Source organism: Eriocheir sinensis, chromosome 38 (genome assembly GCF_024679095.1).
Source record: "Eriocheir sinensis breed Jianghai 21 chromosome 38, ASM2467909v1, whole genome shotgun sequence".
Classification (NCBI taxonomy): Eukaryota; Metazoa; Arthropoda; class Malacostraca; order Decapoda; family Varunidae; genus Eriocheir; species Eriocheir sinensis.
Genome location: NC_066546.1, coordinates 9,453,887 through 9,469,765, shown reverse-complemented (window position 1 = coordinate 9,469,765; position 15,879 = coordinate 9,453,887). Strand labels below are relative to the sequence as shown.

The following is a 15,879-nucleotide window of genomic DNA, read 5'->3' as shown; positions in this document are numbered from 1 at the left end:
AAAACAGGATGTAGGTGGGAGTGTTACGTGGAGTGGAAGGAACTGATTGAAGAAGTACAACAGAGGGGAAGAAATATAAGAGGAGGAGGAGAAGACAAGAAGGAGGAGGAGGAGGACGAGGAGGAATAGACACATCTTGAGAAGGAAACAAAGACGGGTGATGTAAATTGTAGAACAGAGAAACAAAAGAAGGAAAAGAGTGAGGGAAAAGAAGATGTAATTAGAACAGAATCAGATGCCGTGAGCGTACAGAGCCGTAGCATGAGGACGAGGGTCATAAAAAAGAGTGACCTTAAGTACAACAAAGACGGATGCTGCGACGATATACTGCAAAGAAAGAGAAGGAGGAGGAGGAAGAGAAGCATCATGAGAAGGAAACACCGGAAGGAAAGACTTAGATGGAAACGAAGGGTAGAAAAAAAGGAGGAATAATCTTGGGGGAGAAAAACGTAGAGGGGAGGAGAAAAACACGTTGGAAACAAATGGAGGAAACAAAATTGGATGCTGCGACTTATATGATTACCGCTGATGACGATGATGAGACTGATGAGATTATTTTTTTACGTTATTAGTATATCAAACAGGGAGAGAAATTACCTTAGAGCGCTTCGCTATAAAAAAAACAGAGCGAAGTGGCAAATATTGTATCATTTTATTTTTGTGGTGTGTGAAGTTTCTCCTCTTGAAAAAAAAGTTAAAATATATGATGAAGATAATGTTGATGATGATGATGATGATGAGGGATTTTTTTTTTTTTCACAGCAAAGTAGACAGTTAAAAGGCAAAGAAAAAAAAAACTATACACAAACAAACTTCTTGTATTCATTCTGTATACAACGTTATTATCAAGATATACGATAATGATAAGCGAGAGGGATTTTTATTACAGTAAAGAATATTAGTTAACGGCAAAAAAGAAATAAAAAAAAGCTATATAATAAAATGAGTGTTTTGTCCATCGCGTATATAAAGTTGTATTCATTTTTTCCTCTTATTTCTGTACGTGAACGGCAGAGCAAGCGTTGGTGTCATATTGATTGCTTGCAGAATAAAAAGTTAATCCCGTGTTTTCCAATCTGAGTCATAAAACAGTGGTGCCGTGTTATTAGTGTTTGTTTGTTGAATATGTGTGTGTGTGTGTGTGTGTGTGTGTGTGTGTGTGTGTGTGTGTGTGTGTGTGTGTGTGTTTATAAGGTTAGCGTTATTAACATTAGAGTATTGTTACCGTATATTTCTTAAGTTAGGTTAGGTTAGGTTACATTAAGTTAGATTAGTAAGTTAGGTTAGATTAGGTTAGAATAGTTTGTAAGGTTAAGTTAAATTAGATTGTTTACTTACTTTTCGTATCGTGGTTAATAAAGTGTCCGTCTATCTACTTATCTTTCCTCGTGTATGTCTATCTGTCGGTCTGTATTTTTAGATCGTATCCTATGTAAATATTTTCTTCTGGTCCCTCTCTCCATACTTCCGTCATTGCCTTTCTCTTCAATCTCCTCCCTACCATCTTTATTTTACTCTCCTTTCCATCTTCTTTTCCTCTTTTTTTCCTTTGTTTTTTTATCTACTGACTTATTTTCGTTTATTTGTGTCTGTGTGTCTACGTATGTGTGATAAGGTTGTGTACTGGATAAAAACAAAACCAGAAATAAAAATACAGAGAATGATATAGAAAAGGTAAATATATTGAGAGAACCTTTTTTTTACAGCAGAGGAGACAGTTCAAGGGCGTAAAAAAAAATAATAATAATAATGAAGAAGAAAAAAGCCCGCTACTTACTGCTCCTGAATAGATACATAAAGAAGAAACAACGAAGGAAATATTTTTGAGATGAACACAAGGAAGGCAGCCAAAGAGTAACAAAAGACAAACAGGAAAATTATATAAAACAAATGAACGCGCAAAGGAATTAGAAAGATAACGATAGATGTATGTATTACTCCTTTTTAAATGCTCCCTTCTACCTTTCTCCCTTCCCCCCTTCATCTCCCCCTTTCTCTTCCTCTTCCCCTTCCCTTACATTCTCACTTTCTTTACCTTCTCCTTCCATCTCCTTCTCTTCCTTTTTTTTTTCCTCCATTTTACTTGTCTGTTATTTCATATCCTCTTTCGCCTTTTTCTTCCTTTCCACTCATTTGTCTGTTTGTCTGTCTGTGTGTGTGTGTGTCTGTCTGTCTGTTTGTTTATCGTCTGTGTATGTCTGTTTTATTTCTGTCTGCCGTTTGTGTATCTGTTTCTCTTCTCTCTCTCTCTCTCTCTCTCTCTCTCTCTCTCTCTCTCTCTCTCTCTCTCTCTCTCTCTCTCTCTCTCTCTCTCTCTCTCTCTCTCTCTCTCTCTCTCCATTATCCTCCTCCTCCTCCTCCTCCTCCTCCTCCTCTTATACCTCCCTCTTCTTTTTCAGGTAAGCGGCGGTTTCGTCCAGGTCGTAGAAAAGGGTGTAGATGGGCCCAGGTGTTTCCCTCACTCACTCAATCACTCTCACTTTTCTTCACCGGTTCTCCAGGTACGTTTAAAGCCCGTCTTCCCCTTTCACTTTTTTTTATTTTTTTTATTTTATACTTATGATGGCGGTTGTTTTTCCTTTCCCTTATTTCCGCTTCGTGTTTCGGGTTTTATTTGTTTTGTGGTCTATTTTTGGTCGAGAGAGAGAGAGAGAGAGAGAGAGAGAGAGAGAGAGAGAGAGAGAGAAATGGTCTTTTTATTATTTTTTTTTCCATGTTTAGTATTTTTTTCGGCCGCTGCTTGGTCAGGTTACGATTTAGGAAAGGTACAGAGGAAAGGTAAATGTGTGTGTGTGTGTGTGTGTGTGTGTGTGTGTGTGTGTGTGTGTGTGTTTATTTCTCATGCTTTTGCAATGTCATTTTCTTCACTCGTTGTCTCCAGCCTTCCACGACGTTGATTCTCTCTCATAATTCTCCGTCACTATTAATTTACGTTCCCCTATACTTAAGCTCAAGAAGTATTATTTTATTTTATTCTATTTTATTTTATTCCTACACTGTATCTACAAGGCCCTTTCTCTTTACTCCTACACAGCTATATATACACTCCCACACTCCCACACTCCTACACTCCTTCACTTGCTATGTATTCACTCCTACATTAATATTCCATCTCCCTTCGACTTAAACTCTTTTCTCCGTGAGGGAAGTCTTAAGAAACGTTCATTTTTCATCTAACTTCCTCCCTACCTAAGTTAATGAATAAGTTTCTTTTTTGTCTTTTTGCGTTACTCTGCCGTCTCTCTCTGACTGGCGCTCTCTCAATAGGAAGCTTCCAGACGTTTATAGAAGTGCTTTTGGTTTCTTTTACTCTCTCTCTCTCTCTCTCTCTCTCTCTCTCTCTCTCTCTCTCTCTCTCTCTCTCTCATCCTTTTAAGAGCATTTTTATGGTATTTTGCGGGTATTTTTTTTTTTTACTTCGTTCGCTTCATCATTTCTTCTTTGAGAGAGAGAGAGAGAGAGAGAGAGAGAGAGAGAATTTTATACATAGCCTATTAGCTGATTAATTATCAACTTGCCTGCTATTAATAAATCAATACAACGCTTCCTTTTTTCTGTTTTAATGTCATTTACTATATTTTTCTTTCATCCACTTTACGTCTGTCTGTTGATTCATATTTCAGAATCTATCAGCGCCTTCTGTCTATCTATTTATCAATCTATCTATCTATTTATCTACCTATTTATTTATTTATCTGTATCTTTCTATCTATCCATCTGTCTGTCTATCTCCTTGTCTGCCAATCTTGCGACCGTTCCATCTCTGTCTACCTTTATCTCTATATCTTTATCTTCTATCTATTTATATGTATGGTTGAATATGTATGTATGTATGTTTGTATTAATGTATGTATGTATGTATGAAATTAGGTATGTATGTATGTAGGTAGGTAGGTCTTTCATCTATCTACTTATCCATGTCTGTTGTATGCATAAGAAAGTAGGTATGTATATATGTGTGTATGTATATGTGTATGTATGTACATGTGTGTGTGTGCATGAATCTGGTCACCTACAAACGCTTTTCACACTCCACGCACTTGTTTTTGAATCGCCTCGTTGATTGTTTTTGGTATCGGTCAATTTGTAATGTTGTGGCCAATCGCTCCACGCCTAGTTTTTCTGCTGAATCATTCGAGTTGTTATTTTTTGGGCTTACTCTCTTATTAATGGATTTGTCTTTCTCTTCTACCTCTCTCCCTTCTTACCCCCTCCATCTTCCCCTGTCTCATGTTTTTCCCTTCCCTTACAATCTCACGTTCTTTACCTTCACTTTCCACTTAAATACTTAGTTGGTTGGTGAGTTTGCTGAGTTGATGAATAGTTAGTGTGATAATAAGTCAACTAGGTATTTAGTTAGGGTGATTTATGAGATTTCTAGTTAAACAGATATACAGTTAGTTAATTAATGAGTTAGTTTCACTGTTAGATCGTTAGTTAGACAGTGTTTAGGTAGATGGCATGTCATTAAGTTAGTAAATTTGTTAGTTAGTTGAATGGGTAGTTAGTTAGATAATACGTTAGTTACATGATAAGTTAGTACATTAGATACAGTTAGTTAATTAATGAGTTAGTTTCACTGTTAGATCGTTGGTTCGACGATGTTTAGGTAGATGGCAAGTCAGTAAAGTTAGTAAATTTGTTAGTTAGTTGAATGTTAGTTGAAGTTAGCTAGGTTATACGTTACTTACATGATGAGTTAGTACGTTAGATAGTACGTTAGTGAGTTAATGAGTTAGTGAGAGTGTCAGATAGTTCGAGGATACATTAGTTTGATGGTTTGTTAGTGAGTTAGATGGTTCCTTAGTTAGCTGACAGTTAGGAAGCTCGTCACTTTAAGGGTTATTCATAAACACAAAACGTCGATCGCATCTCATTCATTATAAGTTTATCCCACCAAAGGCTATTAACTCCGAAACTTATCGCGTAAAATTTATGATAAACTTCTACTTTTCTTTCACGTATTCTGAACACACTGTAAAGGGGGAGAAGGAAGAGAGAACAAAGGGATGAAGAAGAGAAATGAGAGTTTTGTATAAAGAGGAGAAAGTAGTTTGAAGACGAAAGAGAACAAGGGAATAAGTGAAAATGAATGAGATAGAGATGTATAAAGAAAGGGGAAAAGAGGAGGAAGGAAAAAGAGAAGAAGGGAATGAGGGAAAAGAGACGAGAAAGAGATGTATAAAGAGAGAGAAAAAAGGAAGAGGAAAGAAAAAGAAAATAAGGAAATGAGGGAAAGGGAATGAGAGAGAGAGAGAGAGACATAGAAAGAGAGACAGAGATAAAAAAGAGGAGGAAGAAAAAAAGAGAACAAGGGAATGAGGGAAAAATGAATTAGGAGGAGGAGAAAAAAGGGAAAGAGGACAGGAAGCCAAGAGAAAAGATGCTGAGTACGTGATAAGAAAGGAAACAAAAAAAAAGATGGAGAAAGTAGAATATAAGAAGGAAGAGCTTATATCGAAGGGGGAGAAGGGGGGGAGAAGAGACAGAGAGAAAAAGGTAAGAAGGAAGGAGAAAACGGAGGTGGACATTTAGAGATACGGAGATTATTAGTATGGGGGGAGAGAGGGGGTATGCGTGGTATGTCTCTGTGTGTGTGTGTGTGTGGGTGTGTAGGTGTGTGTGGGTGGGTGGGTGTGCGCTCGCTCTCTGACGGAATACAAACCCCTTCTCTTGCGTCTTGAATCCTATCAGTTTTTCCATGTTTGTCTGTTTGCCGCACGTGTGGTGGAGGTGAATGCGTGTTGATGAAATGAAGAATCGCATGAAGGAGGGAACATGGCCTCTGAGGTTAAAGTGATGCGGGGCTGAGGGACGGAGACCTGTGTGTTGTTGTGAAGTTGTTGAGACAGAAAGAGGTGTTGATTCCCCGCCGTGTGTCTGCTGTGTTGCTAAATTTCTCTGACACACACACACAAAAAAAAAAAAAAAAAACACGGGCCCCTTTCCCCCTACCCCCCCCCAAAAAAAAAAACATATCCGCCTCCCACACAGACACACAGTTACCCCCCTACACACACACACACACACACACACACAGACCTTCCCCCACCCACTCACACGTGCTCTTCCCCCCACCCCCCCACCCCCCCACGCGCAGTCCCCTTTCCTCCCCTCCCACACATACGCTGGTTTTCCTCGAAGTAACGAACTCACACAAGACTGCACGGAGATAATGGGAGGTAGAGTATTCAAGGAGCATGTCTGACCATTAAGAGTAAGTAGTTAGTTGATCCGACTCTCGCGTACTGGAGGATAGCTTAGCCGGTAAACAACTTTAGAGATTCAGTTGACAGCGCCTGTAAAAAAAGAATAACGTGGAGGCTTTAGAATTTATGTGCGTGATTCTTTCTTTCTGTTCTTTTTATAGTACGAAGACTCTCAAGTGTTTTCGAGGTTAATTTGCGGGAAAACAATAACAAGCAGATTAATTCAAAACAGGCCGAAAACTACCAGAAAAAAATAGTTTCGTCCGGAATAGAGAGACTAGTGAAAGAGTGAAATTTTACCGTTTTTTTCTGCTACTTTTCGTCTTCGTTATCGTAGCAATGAGATTTGTAAAGGTTTCGTGAGAGGATGTATTTTTTCACTCTTTGCTGCAGAGGGATCGCCAAATGTTGTTAGAGTTTGTGGTTTTATTTTCTTCACTGTTTGTTGACCTGTTTTCAAAATGTTGAGGTGCAATTTTCAGCGTTGTCTTTTTTTTTTACAGCAAAGAAAACAGATCTTAAGGCAAAAAACAGGAAACAATAATAAAAAAAAGCCCGCTAATCACTGCTCCTATAAAAAAAAAGCGTTCAGAGGAGTGGCCGAAAGATAGGTCAATTTCGGGAGGAGAGGTGTCCTGATACTCTCCTCTTGTCTGTTTTTCTGTACTTGATTGTTCATTAAAAGGAAGAGAAAGTAATAAAAGTGACGACCTGAGATTCCCGTGTATTTGATAACTGACAAAAAGTAAAAGAAAGAAAAAGGGAAAGGAGTGGGAGAGACAAATGGGGATAACTTTCCTTTCATAAATGACAGCAAAAAAAAATTAGGCAAGACAAACGTTAATATTTTTCCTTTTTAAAATCGATAATTGTAAAAACGGCGAACGTGAAGTGAAAAAGAGCATTAATATTTTCCTTTTTTTTAAACGATAACTAAAAAAAATAATAAAAAAATAAGATGGCAGTTGTAAAAAAAGAACGTTAATATTTTCCCATTTTTACAACCTGGAATTGTAAATAAGAATACACGACGAACATTAATTCATAGTCTTTTCATAATCGAGAACTACTGAAAAAAATATAAAATTAAAAAAGAAAAGCGAAAGAAAGGTCAACAACAAACAGATACTTTCCCTTTCCTTTTTTTCGGGGCCTCACACTTTTTTCTATCGTCCAGCTGGCAAAGGCAAACCGAAGCCCCGGAAACAAGGATACAAATGCCGATTAAAAGTTACGGTGTTAATTAACCTTGCCCGTGCCTTGAGTCTTCCTTACCTGCGCGTGTGTGCGTACGTGTGTTGACTGGAACTCTCTCACCTGCCTCACCTTTTGCTTTTAATTAGTATACGTGCACCTGTATACTCTTACCTGGCGTTATCTTGTGCTACCGGTGTTAATTATGTCGTTCTACTTCCTATATTTTTTTCATTTAGAAGGGATTATAACTAGTTCGTTCGTCCGTTTGTTCTCTCCTCACCTCACCTGGTTGTCATATGCTACCTGTATGCTAATTATGTTGTTCTATTTTGGTTTCTTTTTTTTTATCATTCATACGTGACAGTGACTTTTGTTTGTTATTTCGTTCTCTCCCTTTTCGTATCTTTGTTTTATTTTATTATTTTGTCATTCTACGTTATTGTATTGTCGTTGCATTGGTGTTTCTCCCTCACTTCATTGTTTCTAAGTAATACTGATTCTTTCGTTCGTTAGTTCGCTCTATTTCCCTTTACGTATCCTTATGGCTGCTTGTTATCTTGTCACGTTGCGCTATTGTTCGTTTTCTTTCAGCTTCTTTCAATGTCGCCTCTTTCTCTTGTTTCATGTGTTTCTATAGTTGTTGTTTTTGTTCTTTAGTCATTTTGATATATTGCTGCTCCTTCACTAACTTCTTTAAATGGCTCTTCTCTCCTTCCCCTGACATATCCGCAATGGTTCTTTTCATTCAATAGTCACGTTGATATATTGCCGTCTCTTAACTTCTTTCATTGGCGCTTCCTTCACTTCTCTCGCTAATGATCCACCCCCCTCGTCTATCCCAGTACTTGCTTCTTGCCTAATGCTGCCTAATGATAATCAGTTCCCTTTGTACAATCATGAGTTCGACCGCATAATACTTTCCTTTCAATTGATAGTTTATATTTATCCACTTCCAGCCTTTGCTATACTATAATCTTGCGTATCTTTTTTCTATACTTATTTGTGCTTTTGTTGCCTTGCCTTGCCTAGTACAGTTCATATTTACTCTTTTTTTTTTACTTTTACTCTATTTTCTCACCCTCTTTCGTCCTCCTTCTCTACCCATCTTTCCTCCGTCTACTTCTTTCTTTGTATTCTTTCTCTGGTTTTACACATCTATCCTCATGTTGTTAGTCTTTCTCTCACCTTCCACTTCGTCTCTAACACCTCTCTTCCTTTCGCTCTTTAATTATTCATCATTGCACCTGTATCACCTTTTCTGCACACCTGTCCGCTGCTTATTACTTTCTCTGTACCTTTGTTTGATTGTCCACATTCGTTTTTAGTCCTTCCACCACTTTCCATTTCACCTGTCACACCTGTCTCCCTTCAGCCCTTTAATTATTCATCGCTGCACCTGTATCCCTTTCTCTGGGCATTTTTCCCCCGCCTATGTCTTTCTGTACGTCTGTTTGGTTGTACATATCTCTAATTTTTTTACTGGTCCTTCTCACCTTCCATTTCACCTGTCACACCTATATCCCTTCAGCCCTTTAATCATCCATCCTTGCACCTGTATCCCTTTCTCTGGGCATTTTTCCCCCGCCTGTGTCTTTCCCTGTACGTCTGTTTGGTTGTACATATCTCTAATTTTTTTACTGGTCCTTCTCACCCTCCGTTTCACCTGTCACACCTATATCCCTTCAGCCCTTTAATCATTCATCCTTGCACCTGTATCCCTTTCTCTGGGCATTTTTCCCCCGCCTATGTCTTTCTGTACGTCTGTTTGGTTGTACACATCTCTAATTTTTTTACTGGTCCTTCTCACCTTCCGTTTCACCTGTCACACCTATATCCCTTCAGCCATTTAATTATCGCTTCACCTGTATCCCCTTTTCTGTGTCCTACCTTTTCCTCCTTTATTTATTTTCTTGAACGTCCGTTTGATTATCATTATACACCCCCCTCGTCTATCCCAGTACTGTTTGCTTCTTGTATAATGCTACCTAATGATAATCAGTTCCCTTTGTACAATCATAAGTTCGACCGTATAATACTTTCCTTTCAATTGATGGTTTATATTTTTTTCTCACCTGCCTTTCACCTTTCATTTCTCACCTGATCCCTTTGATATTATGTCCACGCACCTGTATTCTGTCTCTCTCAAATTGTGTGACTGTCAATCATCAATGTCTTGCACTCCTTCAATATCTCTGACTTGCCATATAGCATCAACGCATTTTCTTTTGTCACTCTCACTTGGTCAAATAATCTCTTTTACCTGCGCTACCATAACCTCTGTCCTCACTTTCTCACCAGGTTCTCTGATTTTTTTTTTTTTTTTTTACATCAAAGGACACGGCTCAAGGGCAACAAAAAAAGTACAAAAAAATACCCGCTACTCGCCGCTCCCATAAAAGATAAAAGTAAAGAGTAGCCAAAAGAGAGGTCAATTTCGGGTGGAGTGGTGTCTTGATGCATTCTTCTTTTACCTGTACCATTACGGCCACTGTTCCCACTTTCTCACCTGGTTACCTAATATCTCTTACCTGTAATATCATGGCCACTGTTCCCACTTTCTCACCTGGTTGCCTAATATCTCTTACCTGTAATATCATGGCCACTGTCCTCACTCTCTCACCTGGTTCTCTAATCACTTTTACCTGTACTATCATGGCCACTGTCCTCACTTTCTCACCTGGTTACCTAATATCTCTTACCTGTAATATCATGGCCACTGTCCTCACTCTCTCACCTGGTTCTCTAATCACTTTTACTTGTACTATCATGACCACTGTCCTCACTCTCTCACTTGGTTGCCTAATCACTTTTACCTGTACTATCATGGCCACTCTTCTCTCGTTCTCACCTGGTTACCTAATATCTCTTACCTGTAATATCATGGCCACTGTCCTCACTCTCTCACCTGGTTCTCTGATATCACGTTTACCTGTACTATCATGACCACTGTCCTCACTTTCTCACCTGGATCGCTAATATCACTTTTACCTGACTATCATGGCCACTCTTCTCTCGTTCTCACCTGCCTTATACTATCGTATCCATTTTCTTCTATAAGCACTACCATAACTTTGACTACCATACTACCATTACCTTTCGTCGCTATCTCGTCTGGTTTAATGTCCTACTTTGTACTTTTATTTTTTTTTTAAACAAAGGAGGCAGCTCAAGGGCAACAAAAAAAAAGAAAATAATAAAAAAAAGCCCGCTACTCGCTGCTCCTAAAGTAAAGCAAAAGAGGTGGCCGAAAGGAAGATCAAATACAGGAGGAGAGGTGTCCTAATACCATAGTCAATTTCTTCTCTAGGGGCTACCATAACTCTGACTACCATACTACCATTCCCTTTCCTTGCTTAATATTTCCATTTTCTTGGCGCTACCATAACTTTGACTATCATATTACCATTTTCTTTCCTTGCTATATATTTCCATTCCCTTGGCGCTACCATAACTTTGAATACCGTCTACCATTCTCTTTCCCTGCTTTATATTTCCATTTTCTAGGCGCTACCATAACTTTGAATACCGTCTACCATTCTCTTTCCCTGCTTTATATTTCCATTTTCTAGGCGCTACCATAACTTTGAATACCGTCTACCATTCTCTTTCCCTGCTTTATATCTCCATTCTCTAGGCGCTACCATAACTTTGAATACCGTCTACCATTCTCTTTCCCTGCTTTATATCTCCATTCTCTAGGCGCTACCATAACTTTGACTACCATACAACCATTCTCTTGCTTTATATTTCCATTCTCTAGGCGCTACCATAAATTTGACTACCATACAACCATTCTCTTTCCTTGTTTTATATTTCCTTTACCTTTTTTTCTGATCTGTGCCCTGCGAATCATAAATAACACCATGCTATCATTTCCCTTCCTTGCTTCTATACTACCATCACTTTTTTTTGTCCATGTCCTCCTCATAATCTTTACGATCACGCTATCATTTCCAGTCCTTGCTTATCTATCACCATCACTTATGTCATCTTATCTAAGCATTCTCATTTATTTAACTTATTTTCCCTTCCTCACAAACCTGTTACATACTACACTTTTTCTTTTCATATTGTCTCCGCACTAACATAACTTGCGGTCTCACTAAATATTACAACATGCCGTTTAATTACCAACCTTCAGCCATGACACAAACTACCTCAGAATCATACGCCTTCATTACCCAAACCTCCATGAATAATGCACATCTTTCTTGCCCTCCTGGACTCATCAAAATCACGTCCCGTCACTCTCCCTTCCTACCTCACCTTATGTATGTGTCACCTTATTTAGTCTCCCCTCTCTCCTGGAATAATCAAAATCACGTTCTCTCCCTCTCCATGTGTCTCCTTAATAGCCATCCTCATTTCTGAACCTTCCAAAAATTCGGGATCTGTCATTCTTCCGTCCTATCTTACCTTGTGCAAACCTCATCCTCTTTTTATCCATCCTTTTTTATTCTCCTGAACTCTATCATCCTACCTTCCTATTTTACGGTATGCTAATTCTTCGTTCTTTTCTTAGCTACTCAAAAGCAAAATGTGTCGGTTTTTCTTCTTTCTTACCTCATCCATATCCTTCTCCCTTTCTTTAACTACCCAGAATCGGTCGTATTTTTAGACATTTCGTCACCCAAGAACGCATATTTGACAAGGCTTTCGTAAGAGGTGTGGGAATTTCCAGGAGTAGTTTTATGACCCTGGTGGTAGTTTGACCCTTCTTCTGTACCCTGAACCTGAAGAAACCCTTATTAGAACCCGATTGACCCCCTCTTTGACCTTTAGAAATAGCTGACGTGAGAAGCGGAAATGATTTATAATGCCGACCTATAATAGTGTGTCTTTCTTCTTTCCTATCTTACCTTTTGTATATCCTTCACGCTTCCCTTAACTACTCGAAAGCACGTCACTTCACCCTTCCCTAGAATACCTTTTGCATATCCTTCACGCTTCCCTTAACTACTCGAAAGCACGTCACTTCACCCTTCCCTAGAATACCTTTTGCATATCCTTCTCTCTCTCCTTAACTACCAAAAAATTCTATCACCTTTCTTTTCCTTTTTACCTTACCGTATGCATGTAGTTAGGGCGAAGCATCCAACATCCTCCTCTTATCTCTTCCTTCTTTCCTGAACTACTCAAACTATCACGTTCTGTCACCTTCCATTCTTACCTTACCTTATGTATGTGGCTAAGGCGAGGCGTCGAAGACTATCACCTTCCTATCCCTCCCTCTCTCCTTACCTTGTGCTGTCGCCGTCCATGTCGCAACCACACACGTCCTTCCCTCCTCCTGTCCTTACCTTCTGCGAGCGCTGTGCATGTGGCGAGGGCGAGGCATGTGACGAAAAGGGGCCTAAGTGGATGATGGTGCATGCCGCCTCTAACACAACAAGCCCCGGGCAACGGCACCTCCACGCACAGACTACTGACGAAGGGGCTGCTGGGCGTGGGTCGAGGAGGGTCACTGGTAGACGTCCGTTGCAGGCAGAGGGTCGAAGGGAAATGAACGTCAGTGAGGTGTCCCGCGGCCTTTTATATACTCGCGCCGCTCTTCTCCTCCTACTCCACCCCCTCCTTCGCCTCCTCGTTCTCCTGATGGCGCATGGAGGGAAAGAGTGGCAGAGAGGGAGAGGGAACGGAGAGGCATGGAAGGGAGAGGAAGGACAGGGGGGGAAGGAGACCAGGGAGCATGTGGGTGTAAGAAGAGGTGACAGCACGGGTAAAGAGATACTGAGAGTAGAGAGGAGGAGGGGAGGGGGAGGGGAGGGGGCAGGAACAGGGAGGGAAAAGGACACACACAGGGCTGATTGTTAGAGTAAAGAGAGATAATAATAGGTATTTTAGTGGGGCCATCAGCCGTGATTGGGCCATTAGACCATATTTTAATGTATTTATAAATTTTAAGGTTTTATTGAATTTATTTGTCCATTTTTTTTTTCATTATGATCATTCAAGCAGATATTAATACGGTACATGCATATATAGAGAATAAATCTAGGGGGACCTAAACAATATTAGCTGAGCTGGGGGTTGGGGGGCTGGGAACACTCAGGTACACACTATTCCCAAACACAAGGGTTTTGTGGCCCAGCAATAGACAAACATCGCATAAAAGTGAGATATCAACACACACACACACACACACACACACACACACACACACACACACACACACACACACACACACACACACACACACACACACACACACACACACACACACACACACACACACACACACACACACACACACACACACACACACACACACACACACACATGTATTTTTTTTTACCACCTGCTGATAATCACGACCTCAGCGATTATACATTGATTTACATAAGCTATAGGTATCAAAGAATATATATGTCTTGTGGAATACAAAAAAAAAAAAGAAACCAAAAAATGAAGTAATCTGTCACATCTCGTCGATCAAGCGGGTCTCTTATGAAAGCATCAACTGATCGGTCACGTTGGGATTCCCGTCACCAGGAACTACGTCCAAGGTGAAGGGAATGTCTCTCGCTTTGCAGTAGTTAACCAGTGCATTGCGTTCACGGGTAAAGATTCTGCAGTGCAAGATGAGGTGACTGATGGATAGAATGCGATTACACGTCTAACCAGTGGGTGGAAACGTTCTTTTAATACATTGGGTCAAGCGTGTGAGCCGGGTGCAGCTTATACGCACCCGCCTCAGGACTCTTTCGTCGCGGCGAGTGGAGCGAGTGACTTGTTGCTTTCACTGTATTAAAAGCCGGGGTCATGTGTAGAACAAAATGAGGGAGAGACAAGGATGTGTGCCAGTCTTGAGAGATGAAAATAAGGGTAAAGAAGATAAAGAAGAAAATAGCTGCTGTAGGAGGAAGAAAAGCAGAAAAGATGAAATATGGGAAAGACAAGAGTGTATGTGAGTCTTGAGAGGTGATAATAAAGACAAAGGAGATAAAAAAAAAAAGGAGAAAGGAGGAAGATGAGTGACTTAAGAGGAAATGTCGGGAGATGAAAGGGAAGAAAAAGGAGAGAAAGAATACAAAGTGAGAGAGAGAAGAATAAAGGAGCTAAAGAGGGAAAAAATGAGAATTCATCTGTTGAAAAGATAGAAGGTTTAAGAGAGGGAGAGACAGCTGTAAAGTTAAAAGAGGAAAGGAGGAAGGAGAGGAACGAATGGGAGAGAAAAGACAATGTGGCAAGGATGAAAAGTGTGTTGGATTCAGGTTAATGGCTAATAAACACACACACACACACACACACACACACACACACACACACACACACACACACACACACACACACACACACACACACACACACACACACACACACACACACACACACACACACACACACACACACACACACACACACACACACACACACACACACACACACACACACACACACACACACTCACACACACACACACACACACACACACACACACACACACACACACACACACACACACACACACACACACACACACACACACACACACACACACACACACACACACACACACACACACACACACACCCACGTTGCGGAGACGTGTGTGTGTGTGTGTGTGTGTGTGTGTGTTTGAAATAGAGAGAGTTTTAATACCAACAAAAACACCTTTTTTAAGAGTACCATTAAAAACATTTGTATGAAACTTTAGTATGAGAATTATAACGATTATTTTTGTATGGATGAAAATAATTATAATAATGACAATGATAATAGGCTTAGTACTATTATTATTATTATTATTATTATTATTATTATTATCATTACTACAGTAGTAGTAGTAGTAGTAGTAGTAGTAGTAGTAGTAGTAGTAGTAGTAGTAGTAGTAGTAGTAGTAGTAGTAGTAGTAGTAGTAGTAGTAGTAGTAGTAGTAGTAGTAGTAGTAGTAGTAGTAGTAGTAGTAGTAGTAGTAGTAGTAGTAGTAGTAGTAGTAGTAGTAGTAGTAGTAGTAGTAGTAGTAGTAGAAGTACTAGGAGTAGGACTAAGAGTAGGAGTAGAAGCAGTAGTAGTTGATGATACATTGTTATTAATACCATCATTATATTCGTCATCATCATCGCCATCACTGCAGTCTTTGATCCCGCCTGTGAAGTTAATTAGTGACTGACAAACTTAGCTAGAGTAAGCACTGTAAACCCCCTCCCCCACTCTCTCTCTCTCTCTCTCTCTCTCTCTCTCTCTCTCTCTCTCTCTCTCTCTCTATCTATCTGTGTGTGTTTGTGTGTTCTGCATTCCACTTCCTTTACCTCTCACACTTCCCCTCACCTTCCTACTCTCACTTTCTTCCCTCCCTCCTTCCCTCCCTCCCCCCACCTTCCCTTCCTCCTCCTTCACACCATTACAAACCAGCCATTGCCTACCAGTGTTATCAGGCGAGGGAATAATTCTTCGTCACCCCCTGCCCATTACTCTCGCCTTATCACACATACACACAAACACAAACACTCCCCCTCGTCCTCCCTCTTCC

General features: G+C 40.0%; 1 protein-coding gene across 2 annotated transcripts in view; it reads right to left on the bottom strand.

Annotated features, from left to right (window-relative positions):
• Positions 1 to 12,927, bottom strand: part of LOC127008641 (uncharacterized) — a 63,404-nt gene extending 50,477 nt beyond the window's left edge. For both annotated transcript variants that reach the window (XM_050880921.1, XM_050880922.1), the window contains exon 1: positions 12,707 to 12,927. In XM_050880921.1, coding sequence (XP_050736878.1) covers positions 12,707 to 12,779 — 73 coding nt within the window. In that variant the 5' untranslated portion in view covers positions 12,780 to 12,927. The remainder of the gene's footprint in view (positions 1 to 12,706) is intronic.
• Between the last annotated feature and the right edge of the window lie 2,952 nt (positions 12,928 to 15,879).